Source organism: Mastomys coucha, unplaced genomic scaffold (assembly GCF_008632895.1).
Source record: "Mastomys coucha isolate ucsf_1 unplaced genomic scaffold, UCSF_Mcou_1 pScaffold12, whole genome shotgun sequence".
NCBI classification, from domain to species: Eukaryota; Metazoa; Chordata; class Mammalia; order Rodentia; family Muridae; genus Mastomys; species Mastomys coucha.
Genome location: NW_022196894.1, coordinates 46166815 through 46192518, shown reverse-complemented (window position 1 = coordinate 46192518; position 25704 = coordinate 46166815). Strand labels below are relative to the sequence as shown.

The 25704-nt window shown below is 38.4% G+C and overlaps 1 protein-coding gene across 1 annotated transcript in view; it reads right to left on the bottom strand.

The window, feature by feature from the left end:
* Positions 1 to 25704, bottom strand: part of Morc1 (MORC family CW-type zinc finger 1) — a 212158-nt gene that overhangs the window by 119587 nt on the left and 66867 nt on the right. Inside the window, exons 10-12 of the mRNA XM_031360105.1 lie at positions 18561 to 18637; positions 17268 to 17338; positions 15009 to 15073 (exon numbers count right to left, since the gene is read on the bottom strand). Coding sequence (XP_031215965.1) covers positions 15009 to 15073; positions 17268 to 17338; positions 18561 to 18637 — 213 coding nt within the window. The remainder of the gene's footprint in view (positions 1 to 15008; positions 15074 to 17267; positions 17339 to 18560; positions 18638 to 25704) is intronic.

The following is a 25704-nucleotide window of genomic DNA, read 5'->3' as shown; positions in this document are numbered from 1 at the left end:
GGCATTCATGCAAACACAAGTCTGTTCACTTAAATCTAAAAGGACAAGAAAGATCTGTGTGTTCACACTCGTTTGAGACATGTACGGCAGTTGTGGTAGTCAGGGTTCTCTGGAGTAAGAGTACATATAGAATGGTTATAATGACTTAGAACGTCAGAATGTTAGAATGAGCTGTGGTCCAGCTAAGCCAACAATGGGTATCTACCAACAAAAGATGCAAAACTCCAATAGTTGTTCAGTCCTTGAGGCTGGGAGTCTCCACTGGTCTTTAGTATTCATTAGAATTCCAAAGATATAGGCTCTAATGCCAGTGAAGGAATGGAATTGCCAGCAAGAGAGAGAGAGTGAGAGACAGAGAGAGAGACAGAGACAGAGACAGAGAGAAACAGAGGGAGACAGAGAGAGAGAAAGCGAGAGAGAGAGAGAGAGAGAGAGAGAGAGAGAGAGAGAGAGAGAGAGAGAGAGCACAAACAGGCAAAGATGCCTTCCTCCATTCCCTTTATATAGGCTGCCAGCAGACAGTATAGCTCAGATTAAAGGCAAACCTTCCTGCCCCAAAAGATCTGGATTAAAAGTTAATCTTCAAATTACTTAATAAAAAGCCCCTCACAGGTGTAGCCATTTTCTTAGACTTTAGTTAATTCCAGATATAACCAAGTTGACAAGCAAGAATAACCATCATCACAAGTCCACTCCTTATCAGCTTAACACACAATCATACCTCCTTAATTTCCAAATTTCATGCTTAATTTCCAAATGAAAACAGTTAAACAGGTCATAATTACACCTATCATAGCTATCCGGCCGACAGTCACAAATGCATTACATATTTAACTGTGTCATAATTATGCCTAACATGATATACCCATTCCATGCATAGCCACAAAAGCACTATAAACTTTGAGAATAGGTGGCAATATCTCTTAAGAGATATTCTTTTGATCTCTCAACTTCATATGATAACCATTATGATATTCCCTTAATTGGTGTTAAATTAGATGATAAAGAAATTGAGAAAAGAAAACAAAACATCTGCAAAAAACAAACTTGTAACAAAAGATGACAAAAAACACCCACTTCAATCATAAAACTGATTTCTACAAGCAGCCACGGAGCTTAGCTGATATTTTATAACTACCTACCCCTAGTACACATTCTGTATTTTCTCCACCCTCAGCAAGTACCTCAGCAAGTACTGGCTCTTTTCCTGGAAGAGTGACCCATACCTTCATTCCTGATGGGTCTATCTATATCCTTTTTAATACTACCTCAATTAGGTGGTTGTAGTTTCCTATTAACTTTAATTACAGTATATAGAAACACCAAGATAAGCCCTAAAAGACTCTTCTGTTGACACCACTTTTTGATGAGCATTTATATGGGCACATCCCATCCTTCACATCCTTCACTCATTTGGAGAGGTCTATTGACATACTTCTTCCCCAGATATAATTCTCACCAATTTTTCAATCATGCTGTGTTCAAGTCCTTGTACATCCAGCCAACCCACTGACATAAATCAGTGAACAACTGCACATCTATAGGTGCTACAGGACTATTGGTGATGCTTGGGAGGAGATGGCACTGTAACAGCAGCAGAACCATAGGCATTGAGACAACTTCCTGTAACCTGGTTGTGCCTTCAAGGATCTGCTCTGGAAGTATCGCATACATACCAATTCCATTTGATAACTGATTGCTACTGAGAAAGTCCTACTTTATGGCTTAGTGGGTCAGATAATACTCAGCTCATTATGGGCAGCTCAGGTCACTTGGTAACTTTGTGGGCTATTATCAAACTTTTGGGTCCAATAGCAAGCCAAGAGCTGTCTCTCAAAGGGACAATAGTATCTGAAGATGGTGTCAAACCTTACTTCAAAATCCCAAAGGTCTCCTCTTGACAAAGGCACCAAACACCATCCCTAATTGCTACTTATATCTCAAATATCTGAGGGTCTGCTGAATCATGGCCCAAGTGGTAGGACAGCCTGCACAGCATCGTGGAATTGTTGAAGAGCCTTCTCTTGTTCCAGACGGCACTCAAAGCTAGAAGATTTCCAAGTCACTTGGAATATGGGTTGGACTAACACTCCAAGTGAGTGCTGTCTCCAGAATCCAAATAGGCCCACAAAATGTTGTGCTTCTTTCTTGGTGGCAGAAATGAAATTGCTTACCCTTTACCTCACAAGGAGTATCTTTGCATGCCCTACACACTAGACTCCTAAGATTTTCACTAAGGTAGAAGATCCCTTGAATTTTGTTTGGATTTATTTTCCATCTGCTGATACACATGTATTACCAACACATACAAAGTGGTTGCTACCTCCTGCTCACTTAGTCCAATTTAATATCATAAATATCCTGTGAGCCAATGTGATATTTTGTGGAAGAAACAAATAATCGCAACCTCTTCAAACTAAGTTTTGATACAAGATTGGAGAGTTAATATATCCTTGAGGTAAAGGTGTACTGAAGCCTTGCCAACTGAAAGGAAAACTGATTCTGGTAGTCCTTCTGCACAGGTACAGGAAAAGGGCATTTTCTAGATCAATAGCTGCATATCATGTATCAGGAGATGCATTAATTTGCTCAAGTAGGAATACCACATCTGTTATAGCAGCTGCAACTGGAGTCACTATTTGATTGAGTGTTCAACAGTCATTTGTCATTCTCCATAATCCATCTGTCTTCTTTACTGACCAAATGGGAGAGTTAAAGAAAGATGTGATGGGAACCACCAACCCTGCATCTTTTAAGTACTTAATGGTGGCACTAATTTCTGTAATTCATCCAGGGGTTGAATACAGTTTTCAACTTAACTATTTTACTTGGAAGAGACAACTCTAAAGGTTTCCTTTAGCCTTTCCAACTATAATAGCCCTCACTCCACAGGTCATGAAAATGTTAGAATTTATCTCGCACAATTACACATTCTGTGACTGGGGAAATAATCACTGGGTGAATTCCAAAACTCACTGGACATACTGTGAGTCAGGCTTCATAAACACCTAACCTCTATCTGTTAGCCCTTAATTTAACTGGAGAGCCAAAGTGTTTCTTGAGATCCAACAGAATCTGTATTAATTCAGAACCAGCATCCATAGACCCAGAAAAGTCTGATTGTTTCTTTTTCCCCAGTAGGCCATAGGTCCCCCTGGGGAAGGATTAGAAAAAGGCTAATAGTACAAATCTTAGGTATTTTAGGAAGATCGTTCCTCGGGGGAACTAAAGGGTTCTGGTCTGCAAATGGGCTCAAGTCTGGAAATTGGTTTATGGGCCAAGATTTCCTTTTTTCATAATCCAATTTAGCCTTTCTTTCATTTGAGAAATGAAACAAGAAATTCAGTAGGCTTCCTGTTTCATGCCTGGAAACACCATGATTGATTACCCAGAATCAAAGGTCATCATAAAAATCATGTTGGGTCAGATCATTATGGACACTGCTTTGCCTGTGCTGCCCATTATGATAACTATGATCACCTTGTCTTTGAATCAGTGCTGCCACCTGAGCAGTAGCATCTCCAACCCTATGTTCTAGCACAAGAAAAAAAGGCAACAACAAAGCTCTTCAAACCCACTGGTGTGCCTCTCGCCATTTTGCATCTTATAGGATTAGTGAAGAGCATAAGTTCTGACTCTCCCCATTGTGGAGTAATTTGCACAGTATCCCCATTCCAGCATTTCAGTTTCTCTGAAACTTAAAGCCCTTTCTCAATACTAACCCAAGAGATATATAAGGCATCTCCAACTTTTCAGACAGCTATCATTTGACAAATGCTTCAGCAGCCATTCAAATTGTTAACACCTTTCTTTTTTTTTTTTTTGTTTAATCAATCTTTACTGCAATACCTGAACAGTCATTTTTCTTTCTTTTTATTGATTTAAGTTTTATTGCATTATGATGAGAAAAGATATATGATTTCAAAAGTAAATAGAGTTACATCATTCTTGTTTCCCTTTTGTACCTCAACTCCTCCCAGAGATCCCCCTTCAATACTTGCAATACCTATTGCTTTTTTAATTTTTCATATTCTTTAAAATTCATAAAATATTGTAACAATAAAAGTGAGTATTATGAAAAGTATTGATACAGCCAAAAGAAACATGGACAATTAACTTGGGAGGTGGCTTGTAAGAGAACAACAAAGAGTGAGATTGAATGCTTTGCTTGATGTTTGTAACTATTGTATCAAGTTTGAAGAAGATGACTTTATAAGTTACTCCTCCTCTGAGATGAATGCTTTTCAAAATCATCACAGCCAATGAACCAGATTCTTACCCTCACCTAATGTCTGTGCCACCCTCCAAGCAGAACCATTGTTCATTGAAACAGTTGGTGAATGACTTTATGGATAGACCATCTTAATACACACAGCATTTCTTAAATGACTGTAACCTGTTCTCTGGGCTGAGAATAAAGTCACTCAAGTCAAATAGCTTAGACCATAGCAGGAAGTCTGTATCCAAAAATTGTGCCTGCAATTCATTCCAAAGCAGAACTGTCAACTCTCAGCTTAGCTACGATGGAGGTAAAATCATTTGGTGATATGAAGGTCATTAAAGTACAGCCTTATTACAATGAAACTCAATGTCTAAAAACTGTTCTTATTTTGGCCTTGTACCACAGTAAAACCCAAGATTTTAAGTTCTACTAAATACAAAACAAACAAACAAACAAAAAGACTATATATATATATATATATATATATATATATATATATGTTCATTTAAAAAATACTAGTAGTGATGTATTATTTTAAAATATACTGTTAATATGTTTGGAATTATTTAAAATTTATATTGAGAAAAATGTATGTATATTCAGTGTTGCCGTAGACAAGCATCTGCATAAGACTTCAATTGATTGTTGTTTTATATCAAACAACTTTTATAATACTCATGTTTATTGTTATAATATTTTATAAATCTTAAATATGACAAAAAAGGTATTATAGGTATTGAAGAGGGAACCTGTGGGAGGAGTTGGGGTACAAAAGGGAAACAAGAATGTGATTTAATTCTATTTACTTAAAATAAGTTTTTAAATATTAACAAATTCAGATAAATTGAAATCATGTATCTTTTCTCATCATAATGCAATATAACTTAAATCAATAAAAAATGAGTATTATAAAAATTGTTTGATATAAAACATCAGTTGAACAGTCTTATGTAGATGCTTGTCCACAGCAATACTGAAAATACATACATTTGTCTCAATATAAACTTGAAATAACTCCAAATATATTAACTGTATATTTTAAAATAATACATCACTATTAGTATTTTCTAAATGAACATAAATAAATAAAGTCTTTTTGTTTCTTTGTTTTGGTTTTCGTAGAGCTTAAAATCTTGACTGTTACTGTGGTACAAGCCCAAAATAAGAACAATTTTTAGACATTGGATTTCATTGTAATACAGCTGTACTTCAATGACCCTCACATCACCAAAGGATTTTACCTCCATCGTAGCTGAGAGTTGACAGTTCTGCTGCACCAAGGAATGAACTGTAGGCATGATTTTTGGATACAGACTTCCTGCTATGGTCAAAGATATTTGACTTGAGTCAGTGACTTTATTCTCAGCTCACAGAGAACAGGTTACATTCATTTAAGAAATGGTGTGTGTATTAAGATGGTCTATCCATGAAGTCATTCACCAACTGTTTCAGTGAACAGTGGTTCTGCTTGGAGGGTGACACAGACATTAGGTGAGGGTGAGAATCTGGTTCATTGGCTGTGATGACTTTGAAAAGCATTCATACTCAGAGAAGGAGTAACTTATAAAGTCATCTTCAAACTTGATACAATAGTTACAAACATCAAGCAAAGCATTCAGTCTCACTTTGTTGTTCTCTTACAAGCCACATCCCAAGTTAATTGTCCATGTTTCTTTTGGCTGTATGAACTTCTGAAATATGTAAGCTGTTCTAACAACAATAGTATAGTATAAAAACATCAAATAAACAATCCTATGAATAGAGAGGCTGAAATAGGAGAAGCCTGATTTCAAGACCATTATGTGGTACACAGCAAGGCACTGTCATGAACAAGCAAGCAGAAAGTGTATATGGATTGTGCAATATTGGTCCTATTTCACCAATTACCAAATTAGAGAAATCACTGGATGATAGGCAACAAATTTCTAATTCCTCATATTTTTGGATTTCAATCAATTAGGATATGTTGGTAATATTAATTTTCATATTAAGACATTAAGAAAAGGTAATTGTCACTTCCTGTTATTTTTGTTGTTAGAGCTGGAATTAGGTTTCTGTGCGTTTGTTGAAAGATTACTTTCTTACTTCTAGAGTGTAGTTTTGCTCCTTATGTTGATCTTTTCCATCTATTATCTTTCGTAGGGCTGGGTTTGTGTAAAGATATTGTATAAATTTTGTTTTGTCATGGAATATCTTGTTTTTTCCATCTATGGTAATTGAGTGTTTGGCTGGGTATAGTAGCCTGGGCTGGCATTTGTGTTCTCTAAGGGTTTGTATGACATCTGTCCAAGATCTTCTAGCTTTCATAGTCTGGTGAGAAGTCCAGTGTAATTCTGATAGGCCTGCCTTTATATGTTACCTATTTCCCTTACTGCTTTTAAAATGCTTTCTTTGTTTAATGCATTTACTTGTTTGATTATTATGTGATAGGGGAATTTCTTTTCTGGTCCAGGCTATTTGGAGTTCTGTAGGCTTCTTGTATGTTCATGGGAACATGTATGTTCTCTTTCTTTAAGCTAAAGAAGTTTACTTCTATAATTTTGTTGAAGATATTTATTGGCCCTTCAAGTAGGGAATCTTCACACTCTTCTATACCTATTATCCTTAGGTTTGGTCTTCTCAATGTGTCCTGGATTCCCTGGATGTTTTTTGTTAGGCTCTTTCTGCTTTTTACATTTTCTTTGAATGTTGTGTCAATATATTCTATGGTATATTCTGCACCCGAGATTCTCTCTTCGATCTCTTGTATTCTGTTAGTGAGGCTTACATCTATGACTCCTGATCTCTCTCCTAGGTTTTCTAACTCCAGGGTTGTCTCCTTTTGTGATTTCTTTATTGTTTCTACTTCCGTTTGTAGATCCTGGATGGTTTTGTTCATTTCTTTCACCTGTTTGATTAGGTTTTCCTGTAGTTCTTTAAGGGCTTTTTGTGTTTCCTCTTTAAGAGCTACTGGCTGATTATCTGTGTTCTCTTGTATTTCTTTGAGGGAATTATTTATGTCCTTCTTAAAGTCCTGTATCATCATCCTGAGAAGTGATTTTAGATCTTAATCTTGCTTTCCTGGTGTGATGTTGTATCCAGGACTTGCTATAGTGAGAGAATTGGGATGCCAAATAACTTTGATTTCTGTTGCTTATGTTTTTACGCTTGCCTCTGGCCATCTGGTTATCTCTAGTGCTACCTGCCCTGGCTAAAACAGAATAGGGTCTGTCCTTCCTGTGATCCTGGTTGTGTCAGAACTCCTCAGAGTCAAGCTGTTTCTGGGATCCTGTGATTCTGGGATCCTGGGATCCTGGGCCCATTAGAGCACCTGGGAGTGGAGCTTCCTCTGGGTGTTGTGGGACTGGCTGCAAAATTTGTGCCCAAGGTCTGCTCAGAGCACCAGTCCAGACAGACTTGAAGAAACCTGTGCCACTGGGCTGGTGGAGTTCCTGCCTGCCTGGGTCCAGTAGTTCCCAGTTACTCTTAGTGTTGGGACAGATGTTATGTCCTCCTCACCTCTGCTCCTCTGATCCTGGGTGTGTTGGAGCACCTGGGAGTGGAGCCTCCTCTAGATGTTGTGGGACTTGTTGCAAATTTTGCACCCAAGGTCTTCTCTGACACCTTTCGTTTTTACTGTATAAGCTTCTACATTAAACCTAAAATCTCTAGTCAGTAGGCCCATATCAATAAACTAGACTGATTCGATTTCCTTCCACCATTATTCCATACCCTTAAAGTCTATTCCCACAAATATTCCCCATACTTCTGCTCGAATGAATTGGTAAACTCATTAAGCACTTCAGTCGGTTAGTGCACCTCCTCATGGTCTATGCACTTTCCATCTCCTCTTCAAAAACCTGCTTAGAGTCTAGTCTGGTTATAGGTGTTGAGGTAACTATTGCTGGGCCCTGAAGTATTGTTTTGCCTGACATTTCCTTTGAAGAAAGTTACTGATAGTTTAGAAGGCAATGAAGAAATAATTTCCTTTGTCAAAGGCATAAAAGGAAATATTTCAGGGGTGTGGTATATACCTCCTGCTGAGAGTGGAGAGACTACTTCTTTAGATGAAATAAACCCTTGAAAAACTGAGGATTTAGAGTTCTCAGGGTCAATAAGGTCCTCTCATACATCACCATCTCCAGTTAGAAGATCCCATTCTTTATCAATTTATCACCTCAGGCTGGGATTTGAATTTTTGCTGTAATTCAGCCAACCTTTTAATGAAGGCTTCTCATTGATTTTCCATAACGTAAGTTTCATAGTTAATGGAGAGAAGATTCTCATCTAGAGCACGTTTAGAAAACACTAGACTGGTTATGCATATCTGGAGGTTGCCAATTTTAACACTGAGTTCACTGTCATCCTACGCCATTTTGAAATGTGATAAGTTGTTGATTTTATCACAGAACTCATTCTTTCCTTCGTCAGTTTATCCAGAGATCCTAGGAGCAAGTGACCAGTATCATTATTTTCCTTGTTTTTCCACGAATTGTCAAAAGTTTTATATAGAGAGTCACATAATCCATTGCCTCTCACAATTGGTGGATCAGAGTAATCAAATGCATTTATCTCCTTAACTTTGTAAAATAGTTCATACCATGGGTTTTCAGCAGTCTGCAAGTTCCCAGGAGAGGCTTCAGTAACTGTAGGTGTTAACAAATTGAAAAGCTTATTCTAGACTGCTAAAATACTCATCCTTATATTTCTGTTGATCTAGAACTATTTCTGGTAAGAATCTAGTATTTGTTCAGTCCACCAGCTGGTCTTTAGTATACATCAGAATCCCAAAGTGGGTTCTAATGCTAGTGAAGGAGTGGACTTGCCAGTGAGAGTGAGAGCAAACAGGAAAACTAACCTTCATTCTTCCATGATTTCTATATAGGCTGCCAGCAGAAGGTGTGGCCCAGATTAAAGGGGGATCTTCCCACCTCAAAAGACCTGGATTAAAATTGGATCTTCCCAATTTAAATAATTTAACTAAGAGCAATTCCTTTACAGGTGTACCCAGGTGCTTGTGTTTTAGTTAATTCTAAACATAATCAAGTTGACAAGAAAGAATAGTCATCACAAAAGTATTGTTGAAAAAATGGGAGAGGATGAGAAGTGAGGAGTAACTGGGAACTGCTGGACCCAGGCAGGCAGGAACTCCACCAGCCCAGTGGCACAGGGTCCTACCAGTCTGTCTGGACTGGTGCTCTGACCAGACCTTGGGCACAAATTTTGCAGCCAGTCCCACAACACCCAGAGGAAGCTCCACTCCCAGGTGCTCTAATGGGCCCAGGATCCCAGGATCCCAGGATCCCAGAATCACAGGATCCCAGAAACAGCTTGACTCTGAGGAGTTCTGACACAACCAGGATCACAGGAAGGACAGGCCCTATTCTGTTTTAGCCAGGGCAGGTAGCACTAGAGATAACCAGATGGCCAGAGGCAAGCGTAAAAACATAAGCAACAGAAATCAAGGTTATTTGGCATCATCAGAACCCAATTCTCCCACCATAGCAAGTCCTGGACACAACATCACACCAGGAAAGCAAGATTAAGATCTAAAATCACATCTCAGGATGATGATACAGGACTTTAAGAAGGACATAAATAATTCCCTCAAAGAAATACAAGAGAACACAGATAATCAGCCAGTAGCTCTTAAAGAGGAAACACAAAAAGCCCTTAAAAAAGGTGAAAGAAATGAACAAAACCATCCAGGATCTACAAATGGAAATAGAAATAATAAAGAAATCACAAAGGGAGTCAACCCTGGAGTTAGAAAACCTAGGAAAGAAATCAGGGGTCATAGATGAAAGCTTCACTAACAGAATACAAGAGATCGAAGAGAGAATCTCAGGTGCAGAATATACCATAGAAAACACTGACACAACAGTCAAAGAAAATGCAAAAAGCAGAAAAAGCCTAACAAAAAACCTCTAGGAACTCCATGACACAATGAGAAGACCAAACCTAAGGATAAAAGAGTGAACACTCCCAACTTAAAGGGCCAATAAATATCTTCAACAAAATTATAGAAGAAAACTTCTCTAACCTATGAACATACCAGAAGCCTACAGAACTCCAAATAGACTGGAGCAGAAAAGAAATTCCCCCCATCACATAATAATCAAAACAATAAATGCATTAAACAAAGAAAGAATTTTAAAAGCAGTAAGAAAAAAAGGTCAAGTAACATATAAAGGCAGGTCTATAAGAATTACACCTGACTTCTCACCAGAGATTATAAAAGCTAGTAGAATCTGGGCAGATGTCATACAGACCCTAAGAGTAGCCAGCCCAGGCTACTATACCCAGCAAAACTCTCAATTACCATAGATGGAGAAAACAAGATATTCCATGACAAAACAAAATTTATACAATATCTTTCCATAAACCCAGCCCTACGAAGGATAATAGATGGAAAACATCAACATAAGGAGCAAAACTACACTCTAGAAGTAAGAAAGTAATCTTTCAACAAACCCACAGAAACCTAATTCCAGCTCTAACAACAAAAATAACAGTGACAATTACTTTTTCTTAATGTCTTAATATGAAAATTAATATTACCAATATATCCTAATCTATTGAAATCCAAAAATATGAGGAATTAGAAATTTGTTGACTGTCATCCAGTGGTCTCTCCAATTTGGTAATTGGAGAAATAGGTCCAATATTGTACAATCCACATACACTTTCTGGTTGTTCGTACATGACAGTGCCTTGCTGTATACCACATAATGGTCTTGAAATCAGGCTTCTCCTATTTCAGCCTCTCTATTCATAGGATTGTTTATTTGATGTTTTTACACTATACTATGGTTGTTAGAACAGCTTACATATTTCAAAAGTTCATACAGCCAAAAGAAACATAGACAATTAACTTGGGAAGTGGCTTGTAAGAAAACAACTAAGAGTGAGACTGAATGCTTTGCTTGATGTTTGTAACCATTGTATCAAGTTTGAAGAAGATGACTTTATAAGTTGCTTTTTCTCTGAGATGAATGCTTTTCAAAATCATCACAGCCAATGAACCAGATTCTTACCTTCACCTAATGTCTGTGCCACCCTCCAAGCAGAACCACTGTTCATTGAAACAGTTGGTGAATGACTTCATGGATAGACCATCTTAATACACACACCCATTTCTTAAATGAATGTAACCTGTTCTCTGCGAGCTGAGAATAAAGTCAAGTCAAATAGCTTTGACTATAGCAGGAAACCTGTATCCAAAAATCGTGCCTACAGTTCATTCCCTGGTGCAGCAGAACTGTCAACTCTCAACTACAATGGAGGTAAAATCCTTTGGCAATGTGAGGGTCATTGAAGTATAGCCTTATTACAATGAACTGCAATGTCTAAAAACTGTTCTTATTTTGTGCTTGGGCCACAGTAACAGTCAAGATTTTACGCTCTACTAAAACAAAAACAAAGAAACAAAAAGACTTTATCCATTTATCTATTTATGTTCATTTAAAAAATACTAATAGTGATGTATTATTTTAAAATATAAAGTTAATATGTTTGGAGTTATTTCAAATTTATATTGAGACTCTTAGGGAAATGGATAGATCTGGAGAATATAATCCTGAGTGAGATAACCCAATCACAAAAGAACAAACACGGTATGCACTCTCTGATAAGTGGATATTAGCCCAGAAGATTGAAATATATAAAGTACAATCCACAAACCTCAAGAAACTCAAGAAGGAAGACCAAAGTGTGGATACTTCATTCCTTCTTAAAAGGGGGAACAAAATACCCATGGAAGGAGTTGCAGAGACACTATGGAGCAGAGACTGAAAGAAGGATAATCCAGAGACTGCTCCACCTGGTAATCCTTCCCATATTCAATCAACAAACCCAGACACTATTGTGGATACCAGTAAGTGCTGGCCAACAGGAGCTTGATATAGTTATCTCCTGAGGGGCTCTAACAGTACCCAACTAATACAGAAGCAGAGGCTCACAGCCATCCATTGCACTGAGTACAGGGTCCCCAAGGAAGGAGCTAGAGAAAGGACCCAAGGAGCTGAAGGGTTTGCAGCCCCTTAGGACGAACAACAATATGAACTAACTAGTACCCTCTGAGCTCCCAGGGACTAAACCCCCAACTAAAGAGTACACATGGTGGGACTTATGGCTCCAGCAGCATATGTAGCAGAGGATAAGTTGGTCATCAATGGGAGGAAAGGCCCTTGGCCCTCTGAAGGTTCTATGCCCCTGTGTAGGGGAATGCTAGGGCCAGGAAGTAGGAGAGGGTGGGTTGGTGAGCAGGGGGAGTGGGGAGAGAACTTTTTCATTTTTGTTTTTTGTTTTTTGTTTTTGTTTTTATTTTATTTTTTTCAGAGAGGAAACTGAGAAAGGAGATATCATATGACATGTAAATAAAGAAAATATCTAATAAAAATTATATTGAGACAAATGTATGTATTTTCAGTATTGTTGTAGACAAGCATCTACATAAGACTTCAATTGATTGCTGTTTTATATCAAGCAATTTTCATAGTACTCATTTTTATTGTTACAATATTTTATAAATTTTAAAGAATATGACAAAATAAAAAAACAAAAAAGGTATTGCAGGTTTTGAAGGAGGGGGTCTCTGAGAGGAACTGGGGTACAAAAGGGAAAAAAAAATGTAATGTAATTCTATTTACTTAAAATATGTTTTTAAATGTTAACAAATTCAGATAAATTGAAATCATGTAACTTTTCTCATCAAAATGCAATAAAACTTAAATCAATAAAAAATATTATGTTAGAAAAAAATTTAAAAAAAGAAAAAAATGGTAACAAGGCTCTTAAAAGAAACATTTCTGACACTGTATGTGTTTCACACTTGCAATATGTACTCAAATTCCCAAATAATCAATGAAGATTAAACTGTGACAAAAATATTCTCTCTAGCTTTTTCTATAACATTTGCCAAAATTCAAAAAATATCAATAAAAGCTAATAAAGTCAATTTACATGGATAACAAACAGGCTGGGTACGCACTATGGTCTTAGTTTTGTTTTGTTGTTGTTTCCCTCTACATAAAGTTTTTTGTTTTCTTTTTTATTAAGTGTTAAAAACAAAGAGATGGGGGAGAGAGGGAGAGAAAGAAGAAAGGAGAAGGGGAGAAGGAGAGAGGAGGAGAAGGAGAGGGGGAAATGGGTAGAGCAGAAAGAAGGGAGAAGGGGAGATAGGAGGGGAGGGGGAGAGGGGGCGGAGGGGAGGGGGGAAGGAGAAAACAGATCACCATGGTACAAGGAAGCTGCTGGAGCTATAAAAGGCACCTGGATGTAGACACAAACTTGGCTCATATTCACAGTAACCTGGCAACCACAAGCTACTTGAACAGTGTCGTACCTGCAACATAGGGAAAATGTCTACCTAGACATGGGCTATGGTGAAGATTAAGAGATGATTTTTAGGAATTAACTCAGAATGGTAAAAGGTATAAATACTTTCCTTTCTCAGCACAAAATTGCCACAAATAGGGTCTTTTCCTAGGTCTCAGAGGATCAATTACTGACATGGGTATTATATAATACTAAATGCATTACACCTAAGGTAATATATAGATCAAAGTCTTTCTCAAAAAACTGTACTTAACCATGATATTCCAATTCTGCAACAAACTAGAATCCTGACAGTGCAAGGGTTCCCAAAACAGAGCATCAAAAGATGCCACATCATCATGGTATGGGTACTCTGGTCGTCTGCACATTTACAAGCACAGACATGGTGGTACACACACACCTTTTATTCCTGTCACTCAAGAAGCAGAGGCTAGTGGATTACTGTGAGTCTGAGTCCAGACTAGTCCACAGAGTGAATTCTAACCCCTCTACTGCTGCATAGTGAGACTCTTTAAAACAAAATGGAAAAAAAAAAAAACAGAATTTTCATGAACATGATGCCATTAGTTTGTAAGCTAACTTTAAATTTTAATTTAAAAATTAGCACTCTCCTCTAAATCCATTCAGGGCAACTGCCATTATTGCCAGTACAGGTTAATTTTAATACCTTCCACTATGACTGGAAATGAGTTACCAACAAAGTTTTTCTTTTTGAGGACTAGTAGAAATCTTAGTTTTCGATAGAAATTTCCATGAAGTTTAAATAATTTTGGAAAATGTGTTACTAATATTTTAAATTAACTTTTGGCATCTGCATAATTAACATTTTAAGTTTATGTTTAAAAGTATAAATGTATCATCAAAATTATCATGAGAGCTAACCACTGTTCCTTGAAAAGAAGTTTCTCAAAGACAGCGTCAGTTTTCGAGGTCTGACTTGGCCTGTGCAACAGTAATTTTTTTTTTAATTTACTTAACTTACTCAGCATTTGAGATGGTGAACAAGTCAAATTTACAAACATAAATATTTGTTTTGTAAGATAGCGTTGCCATTTTTATTTTAATACATATAAATGGCCCCTCCCTTCAAACATTAATTCTTATTTCACATTTTAAGCTCTAGAGTAAAGGACAAATGACAGAGAGATAGTGAAGCTGTCATGTGCTGTCCTGCTCAGGTCCCTTCATATAGACATCTTCATAAAGTCGAAACTGACAAATTCTGAGAAGGTTTCTGGCTGGTCTTCAACATTATACAGAACAAATGTATACATCGATAAAAATGTCATCCACGTTTTACAATGTGTGTCTTAGTTGGGCAAGCTTCATCACATTATGATTTTACTATGATAATCTTTATTAGCAATGCTAATAAAGAGAAATTTTCATAATAATTACCATAAAATCTGCCCACATAGAAATAAGAACTTGACGCAGCATGGGGTTCCTCACAAACAGAAAGCCTTACCTCTGTTTCTGGCGAAGATTTCTATGCTTTGTTTCCACGTCTTCCAGAGCTTTCTGTAATACATCCTGGAGAAGGATATTGGGTTGAGGGGAAACATAAGGACATTGACTTGATGCCAGTTGAGCTGACACTCTGTTATCAGAAGGTTCTGGGGCAGCAGGGACAGCTCATTGTGTCTAATGCAGTTCGAATGGTAGGAACTCAACAGGCACACAGTAATAGGTTTCATCCCAGTGTTTCCAGAATACACCCTAAGTCCAAATCTACCACTCTTTTGGCACACTCTAAGATACCCTCTCTGCTTTCATTTTACTCCCTTTGAGGCAGAAGAGTTTTTACATGAATTACATGAAAACTTGAGTGACTTATTCAATGCATATAGATAGACTCTGCCTTTTGTGTAGAGGAACAGGAATCCTGAACCCTGCAGTCACTGAAGTATATTTCAGTAATTACTTTTGTTAGTAGCCCTCTCAATATGCCCCCTTCATATCAAATTCTGGACAGACACTTCCCAAATGGTCCATTTATAGGTTCCTCAGGCCTTTTCTTTTCAGAGTGCTCTGAAGTCAGCCTGACTTGTTCTTAATCTGATGCACTGACTTATCTACCCCCCATCTCTAGTATGCTCCCATCCCCTCTACTTAGGCTCAAGAGGAAGTATCCATTATTACTGTTCTCACAGATAATAATAGACTTTTCTAGGGAGTACTTGGGAAGAGAAAAACAGCACAGGGACTCAGAAGGGGATGGTAATGGAGTTAATGTGGTCAAAATGTATTCTATGCATGTAAGTCAATGTTATATGGAAATTCATTAGTATATGCTAATAAAAAACTTTTTTTTTAAAAAAATAGACATTCAAAGAGCGTCACCCATCATATATGACTGAGAACATCTCTTGATGGTGGCACTCTTGTCTATATCCCTGAGAGAGCAGCACTTTCATTGTCATTTAAGTTAAAAGGGGAGGGGTAGAGTTCAAAAAAGAATTCACATTAAGCTTCCTGAAAGCATATAGGAGGTCAAAGTTCAGGTCATTCCACTTTGCGCTCTTCTCTGCATTAAAGTTAACCAGGGCACTTCAGAGACACAAAGCAAGCTGGTCAAAGACAGCTCACCCTTCCTGATAAAGCACTCAGCACAGGGCAAAGGCACAGAGATAAGAAACTAGACCCTGAGCCACGAGAGTCTATTTCTCTCAGCTCTCATATACAGAAGATAAAGAGCACTGACAATCTTAGAAACAAAAAGGCTTAACTTGTCAAAAAATTAAAAATAAGCTAGATTACCTTTTTTCTTTAAAATGACAGCAAGAATATAAGAATCTTGAGAAAGCCATGATTTTGCATTAACACACACCTCTCTCTGACTTTGTTCCTTCTGTGTGACCTGTAGACTGGACCCGGATGCTGACTCTGACAGTTAAGGCCAATCACTGCAGGTCACTTATTTGACCTGCAGCAGAGGTAATAGTGAAGCAATTCCTCTCCTAATTCCTGCTCAGCTCTTTGCACACAAGGAAGTTGATGCAGTGCTTAATGAATCACTGTGGTGGAAGCGTTATGCCATGGTTTTGGTAAGAGCAGACTTACAGCGCATATCTTGCAGCTATATTCTTTTCTTCGGTTAGCTGCAGGATGCTATAATTAATAATTATAGTTCTTTATAAACGTGCCTTACTCGTGGGCACGTTTACAAGGATTACAGAAATTGTTTATGAACTGTGCGAACCAACTCACAAGAAAAGAGCTTTGTAAGCTAGAAGTGTTGTGATTAATATTCATAATTATGGTCTATGATTCCTAGTGCTGGGAAAAAGGATTGCTTATTAGTCTTCTTGCTTTCCCCATTTATCTGGGTCCATGGAGAGCTATAATTTGAATAGATATTTTTGAGGATGCTTCATAGGCTAGATATTTTTCTGCTATCTTTTCATTATTTTCTCTTCTTCTTATAGTACTTTCCCTTTTGTTTTGTTTTTTTTTTAATTGGCTGTAAAGCTCTTTGACCCTGTTCCAAATTCATCCCAGATACTGCTTATCTTTGCTCCACCTCAGCCTTCCCGCTTCTCACTGGGCTTCCTGTCCCATCTCTGCACTCACATCATATGTTTACCTGTGCTAAAATCACCTGTAGTTTTTGAGCTTGTCTAGATTTAGGAGTTTGGAAAGTACATGATCAGAGACAACTGTACACAGGGGGAAAAAAAGCAAGGGGCATTGCTTGCCACTGAAGATGACGTTTTGCACATCATACCTTGGCAGAAGACAACGCAACTCTGTCAGGCTGGTTTACTTTGGCTTCCACCTCTTTAAACAGGAGTTCAGCTGGAAGCAGAAGCACAAGAGTTAAGTATGTCACAGAGAGATTCTTCTAAGCCATTTCTAAACACAGGTTTTCTATGCTTGTAGCCATGACCACTGAGGATGGCACAGAGACCACAATCTGAACACTCCCTGTTCCTCACTCTTTTGAGGCAGGTGGAAGCTGTTGCTGTGGGTAAGTGTGCCCACATAAGGAGCTGAGTTTAAATTCTAGTCCCCATTAAAAAGCAGGGCAAGTCTGCATGTGTGTATCCATGCACTACTGAGTGTAGAGACACACAGATCCAGAAAGCTTGCTGGCTTTCAAATGGAAAAAAAAGTACTTCCACAAATAGAGGCAATGTTCATCGTTACTGTGAGCTTCCATAGCATCATGGCATCCAGGGTTTCTAACATACCAATTAATTCTTAATATGTTGGGGATTTTGCTGGCTAGCTTTATGTCAAGTTAGCATAAGATACAGTTATCCAAGAGGGAGAAAGCTCAATTGAGAAAATGCCTCCAGAGCATTTAATAAATTTTATAAATTTGTGGTTGGTATGAGAGAGATGGTACCACCATGAGCTGGTCATCCGGGTTCTGTAAGAAAGCAGCCTGAGTGAGCCATAAGAAGCAAGCCAATAAGTACCACCCCTCCACGGAATTCTGCATGAGCTTCTGCCTCCAGGTTTCTGCCCTGCTTGAGTTCCTGCCCTCACTGCTTTCAATGATGAATTGTTATACAGAAAGTGAATAAGACAAACTCTTTACTCCCCAAGTTGCTTTCTGTGCTTTATCACAGCAACAGTAACTTTGTCTAGTACAGAGATCACACTTAAGATACTAAACTATAGGTTCGTGAGATGGTTTAGCACACTAGCAAGCATGTACACACCGCCAAGCTAGACGACCTGAGTTGGAGCCCCAGAACCTACATCATAAAAGCAAAGAACTGACTCCTGCAAGTTGTTCATTGACCAAAACACACACACACACACACACACACACACACACACAAGCACACATGCACAAAAGGTGGAGGAGGGTAAATGTGAAAAAGATACTAAATTATATCACAATTAAACCAGAGATATACAGTGCATTTGAAGTTTCAGAGACTGGAGCTGCATTTGCCTGATATTGACAGTACCCACAATGCCTAGAGAAAGTGTTTTCCTGAGAGTGTTTGATTAGCATTTTCTAAGTGGATGAACCATAATGATTTGGCCATAGAAACCCACATACCCATCTTTACTGCTTCTTCTGCCTTTTTAACTTCAGCTTTAAACTTCCCTTTGAAAGAAGATGTATACTGATACTTTCTGGGAAGAAGAAAAGAACATAATCAAGTCAGATTGTCATTTTAAAGAGCATTAATAAGAGAATATTCTTCAGTAAGACAATGTACTCCAGAAATACACAATTGTTAAGAAAGAAAGATCCATTGAGTAAGTTCCATCTACCTGATGCATTAGCAGACTTCATACCTTTGAAAACATCACTTGCCTTTTAATGCATGGTAATTTTCCTTCAGGAAAATTCACAGTCAGGAAATCATGAGTCCAGAGTGAGATTAAAATCTCTTCCCACACAAGTGTTCACTTACACATGCAAAACAGGAGAACTCTCCAAAAGGGAATACAAGATCACCCAAGTCCTCCATTTGCAAAGTTTCCTGTTAATATACTCCGCTCATCATTGACACTGTATAAATGGCTTCTGCCAGTCCCTAAGCAATTATCTCTGCCTGAAATGCTCAGAAAAACACATAAAAAGTCTTTTTGACCTACTAAAAGCCCCACTTTCTGCTGTGTTGATGAAATATTCTATTTTCAAGGTCCATTGTTTTAGTGACAGCAAACAGTTTCTAGAATAATCAATGAAAAAGAAATATGTGTACACATCTATGTATCTATGAACACCAGGAAAACACACCAGGGGTAAGATGAAGATGCATCTTTCCAAGAGCTGTTCATCAGGAGGCGCCAGAAGCTTTCAGAAGAATATAGACAATTGCTCCCGCTGTTGCTTTCCCACAAGAATAAGCGGCTAAGACCCTTAAAGATGACATATGTTTTAGTCACAGGACATTGAGAGCAAGCTGGAACTGTACTGGAAGCTTCCTCTCTGCTGACTAGCCTTCCCTGGACTGGAAGGTGCCAAGCAGGCTTCTGGGAAGAATTATCATCAATAGGCACACAGCTGTGGACTCCAGCCAAGGAAGATGTGCCCACTAGTGCTACCATGCCAAGTCTGTTATGGGGGTAACTAACTGCTTTCTTACTAGACTTGATGGCTGCTCTGTGGGAGGGGATTCACATCTGCGACCATAAACCTGGTCAAAAGCATACAGCTTGGGGTGCAGTCATAGCCCCTAGTGAGGAAACTGATGCTGTTATTTTGCTAAATGAACATGATGTGCCTGTCAAAGTGCCTTCTAAAATAGCTATGTTTATGCTCTCAGAATCATGTTACTGTCTGCTTTGGCCAGAGAAGCTTTTCTGCAGTGGTCAGTAAAGACTGCAGAAACTCGTAACTTGTCAAAAAACAGAGAAGAAATAACTGAGTGACAAAACATAAGTGGCCCAGCTATCACATTACCTCCAAGGCTTGAAGAACATTGCAGAAAAAGAATCAGAAAGAGTATAAAAGCAGAAGGAGGAATAAAGTGTGCACACTGGGCTAAAGAGATGGCTCAGTGGTTAAGAGCACTTTTCAGAGGTCCTGAGTTCAATTCCCAGCAACCACATGATGGCTCACAACCATCAGTAATGGGATCTGATGCCCTCTTCTGGTGTATCTGAAGACAGCTACAATGTACTCATATAAAATAAATAAATCATTAAAAAATTTTTAAAGTGTGCACGCCAACTTCTGAGAATGACACAGAAGCTGCACTCTTGAATGCACAGCAGCTGTGGTTAAATGCTTAGATACGTGCAAGATCAGACCCATCAGCATCCTGTCAAGAAGACACACACCCTTCCTTGAGAATATATACATAGATAGCAGCTGACAGGAGTGGAGCTGGTTAGCTGTTGGTCAACTTGACACAAGCAAGTTGACAAACAATTTCATCCGGAGAGAGGGAACATCGATTGAAAAAAAAAATGCCTGCTTCACATGTTAGCCTATGATCATGTCTGTGCATATAGTCTAGATTAGTGATTGAGGGCCCAGCACACTGGGAAGTAACAAGCCTTTCTCCCTGGCCCCTGCTTCAGTTCCTGCCTCCAGGTTCCTGCTCTGAGTTCCTGCACTGACTTCCCTTCACTGCAAACTAAAAGAAGTATAAAATAAAAGAAACCCTATCTTCCCCAGGTTGCTTATGATCATGGTGTTTACCACAGCAATGGCAAATCAGGACAAGACTTTCCTATCATTTGGTATAAACATGTTCCCACCCAGGGTCCTGTAAACACACACACACACAGGCACATATGCACGCATTCATGCATGCAGAGTGGTAGAAAGAGGGGCTGCTTTGGAAGATGGAAGAGAATAGAGGAGAACACAGGTGAAATACACGTTCATGTATAATAAATGTTATAATAAAACCCATATCACTACAAATAGTATATGCCAACTAAAATAAAACTCTAAGAGAAAAAGGTTTGTGGACTAGTTCACCCTAATATAGTTAAAGCTATAGGCATGTATAGAGGATCCTTTGAACCTGGCTCTTAAATTTTGTGTTAAATCATCAAGGAAAGGAACATTCTAGAATATTAGGCTTGGGAAAGCCCAAAAACAACAACCCTCACTCTGTACTTTTGCCTCACAGTCCTATTGACTCAGAAGCCCATCAGTCACTCAAATCTCATTTAGAAATGCACAGGACAGCTAATTCTATGTGTCACATAACTGAGTTATGACTGGACAGCTGGTAAAATGTTACTTCCAAGCATCTGTCAAGGTGTTCCTGGAGGAGATGAGCATTTGAAGATATCAAAGACAACCCTCTCTCATCAGTGTGTCAGGGCTTGGCCCATCTACTCAAGGGTAGTAGAAGCATAAAACGAAGGCAGGCTAATCCAAGCTCTGCCTGAGCTGAGGCACTCAACTTTTTGTCTTGAAACATCAGAACGTCAGATTCTGGGCCTGTATGTGCTGTGAGTTACCCACTCTTTCCCTGCCCAGGTCCTCAAGCCATTGGACTCAGAATAAAAGTTATGCCATCTACTACCTGGTTATCAGGCCTTTGGTTTCAAGCCCAACTCTATTACTTGGGTTACTAGGCCGCCAGTTTACACAATGCAGCTGGTAGGAGGTCCTGAACTCAACAATCATGTGATGAATCTCCATATCAAAGTCCCTAACTAGGTCACAAGTTCTGTTTCTCTAGAGAATCCTGACTAATAAAATTACTATTAATTAAATATACTCAGAGGACAGAGATCATATGCTGAAGGTCAAGCTTTCCTAAGATGCATAAAAAGTAATATATAAATCTGTGACTGAATAAGTGTACACCAGGGTAGGCAAACTACAGCTCATGAACCAAACTGAGCCACTGACTTCTGAGACAGCCTCACCTAATTCATCATATTTTTTTGGATGTTTTTTAAACTAAAGAAAATATGTGTCAGCCTTTAAATTGTGGCCTGATCTAGAAATACCTTTATATTTTCTGAAGTTTAAAAATGTGTTTTAGGGCTGGTGAGATGGCTTAGTGGGGAAGAACACAGACTGCTCTTCCGAAGGTCATGAGTTCAAATCCCAGCAACCACATGGTGGCTCACAACCACCCGTAATGAGATCTGATGCCCTCTTCTGGTGCATCTGAAGACAGCTACAGTGTACTCATATATAATAAATAAATAAATTTTTTTAAAAAAAAAATGTGTTTTAAAGATTTGGTTTTGTTTTTATTTTTATTTATGTGTCTGTGTCTCTGTATATGTTACACTTTTAGGGTACCTGACAAGGTCAAAAGTGGGTACCAGATCCCCTGAACTTAGAATTAGCAGGCAGTTGTGAGCCTCCAAACATGGGTGGTAGGAGCTGAACTCAGGCTCTTTAGAATAGCATCAAGAACTCTTACCCACTGAGCCATCTCTCCAGCCTGATATTGTAACTTTAAAGAATAGAAGCAATGATGCAAATTTTTCACTGACTGCTGATACATACAGGTCACACATCAATTAAATCGTTGGTAGCTGGAGTCTGCTTAGTTTATTGATGACTCTTTTCCATTATCTTAACAGATACGGAACAGATTACACATGTCACAACAGCTTCATGAACAAATGGACACAAACTGGACTTTCTGTCTTTTTGCCTGGGTTCAGGTCAATAGGTACCCTCTACAGTAATGTAAGGTTGAGCCAATCACATTTACAGGAATTCTGTTTCATCATGTGTAGTTGGGTGACAGCAGTGTTACCAATCTCGCAGGAGTAGAAATTTTAATACATTAAAGAACTTTAATTAAATTTAATACATTTAATACATTAAAGTAAACAATATTGATTCTCAGTATATGTTCTGTGTGTTTTAGAGAACAAATACCTTGTGGATTGAGAATGAATTACTTTTCTTCTCATAATGTGAAAAAACTATAAAATTTGATGGGTCAATAACGTGAAAAAAAACAAGTATTTGTAAAGTAACTAAATGTTTGGACTCTGTGCTTGCTAGTTTTGGGGGGTTGTTTATTTTTTTGTTTTTTGTTTGTTTGTTTTGTTTTTTGTCACTTTGACACAAGTTAGTGACAAAATGCCTCCAGAAGATTGGGCTGCAGACTGGTCTATAGGCATTTTCTTAATTAGTGGTGATGTGGGAAGGACTAGTCCATGGTGGGTGGTGCCACCCCAGGGCTGGTAATCCTGGGTGTTATACAAAAGTAAGCTGAGAAGGCCATGGAGAGCAAGCTACTAAGCAGCACTTCCTCACAGCTTCTGCATCAGTTCCTGCCTCCAGATTCCTGTCCTGTTTAAGTCCTTGACCTAACTTCCTTTAGTGATGTGTGGCTACCTGGATGTATAAATGAAACGATCCCAATTCCCCAAAATTTGCTTTTGGTCATAGTATTTTATCATAACAATAGGAATCCTAACTAAGACAGACTGGCTGGGAAGGCTCAGTGGGAGAATGCTCACTTAGAATATCCAAGGACTTAGGATCTCTCTAGAGCACAAAACCCAACCAAACAAACAAACACACAAAACAAAAACTAAATAACAATAGCAAAACCAAATGACATCCTATATTCTGGCAATGCAATAGTTTAATGGACATTTTATCCTCAGGCCTAGCTTTGAAGTTGTTGTTATAAAGTTCAATGTCCAATTTGAAAGAAGATTGACTACAGAGAAGAAACACTTCTGAAACCTAAGGTGAAGTTATAATAAGTTTGTTCCCTTATTTTTCTTTTACACTGAATATTGCTTATTCAGATAAACCTTGGAGTAGTCCAAATTAGTCTCAACTATACTCAGGGAACAGTAAGCCTAAGCCTTGAAGGCATACAATTATCGGTGACCATATGCTGATATTACCATTTGCTTCTTAAAAATCAGGTTCTAATCATATACTTTATCTGGTTTGAATCATTCATCTTAGGTCAAATAATATTTCTGAATCAAAATGAAATTAAGGGGATATTGTTTAAACAATGAAGTTATTTTTCAAAGAATATGAATTAAGCTATTCAAGTATTTTTGCAGGAAGTAAAGGTGGCACTAGAGATGACAACTCTGCATTAGTGCTTAATTTAAAATCGTAAACTGACAATTGAGTGATACAGCCTGACCCCAGACAATCTGCATCCCAGTCTACAGCTGCTACTTTAGAATTCTTGTGACAATTTAAACAAACTTTGTGCAAGCATTTCTAAAAGTTTAAGTAATAAATCTGCCCATCTTCAAAAATGAAATTTTTTTTCAAATCTCCATTCTAGAAATGGAAGCTGCCATCACCCTGATACCTTTATGTGCTTCCCCCTGTAAATACAACTTTTATTCACCCGATGTAAATGTCATCTCAGAGGCTTACTGCTGAGTAAGCTCACACTTTCTAGTTCTTTTTGAGCTCTGGATGGTTGATTTACCTCAGCTCTTTTGGCCCAAATTCTCTCCAAGCTGACAGATTTAATCTGACTTCTCTAGGCTTCTCACTGAATTGCTCTGTTTGGCCTCAGACTAACTCTGACAATCTGTTTTATTCATCTGACTCCTTATCATTCTCTGGCTTCAACTGCCTCAGATACATGAACTGAACAGAACTCAACTCCACTACACTGTGCCTTCTGCACTGACTGGTTAAAATGAACCCAACTCACTGACAAACTGAAATTTCTCTCCCCAAGCTGCTCATAAATAGCATTTCTCCTGAGGGTTGGGCAGATCCTTCCTCTGAATCATGATGTCAAATCTTTCTCTGATTTATCACTTTGTCTGTCCCTCAATTGTCTGGGATTAAAGGTGTGTACTAAGGACATGTCTGCATTCTAAAGCTCTAGACCTAGACCTAGACCTAATAGGTCTTTAAGATGTAATCAAAGCAGCCATGTTGATAGATTAAAATTCCTCTGCATGCCCCCAACACACAAACACACACACACACACACACACACACACACACACTCCCTGTTAATAAAATATTGAAGGAAAAAATTGGATGCACCCACAGGAGGAGAATGAAGACACTCCCTCTAGCTCTTAGTTTCTCAGTCCCTGCCTGCATCAGGCCTCCCCTCTTAGTGGCTAGGGATTTTCTAACATTGACCTGTCTCTGCCCACACCTCAAAGGCAAGCTCAACAGCAGCTGTAAGGGCTCCCTCAACTTAGCTCTCTGAATATTGTTGTATAAAGCAGCAATGGGGAAAGATCAGTTATGCATCTCTTTATTGTGAAAACAGCCTAACTATGACATGCAGCGCTAACTCTGTCTTCTGTTCAGCCATCCAAGGTCCGCCTCCCAGAATTCTATCAACCACATGGCAGCCTTTCATGTTTCACTGATAGTGTTCTTCCCTCCATGGGACAATCCTCAGGTCTGTCAATGGTCTCTTGCCAGATAGTTATTTCCTATGAAATTGATATTATCTCAGTAGCATATATCCCTCCAAAAGGATCAGATTCTGGACTTCTACCTGTAAACTGGTGCTATGACTGTCTAGTTCTACAACTAAGTTCCATAACCACATTAAGTAACCATATTACACTATGAGATAAAACCAACATTCTGGCTCAATTAAGGCACCTATGTACTTTTTCATGTAAATCACTTATCAGGCCTATGCTTATATAATAGAGTTTTAAAAATCTAATGGCTAGGACTGAAAAGATAGATAGCTCACTGATTAAAAGTACTGACTGAATGGAGAGAAACTTGAAGCAATCCCACTAACATCAGGGACTAGACAAGGCTGCCCACTCTCTCCCTA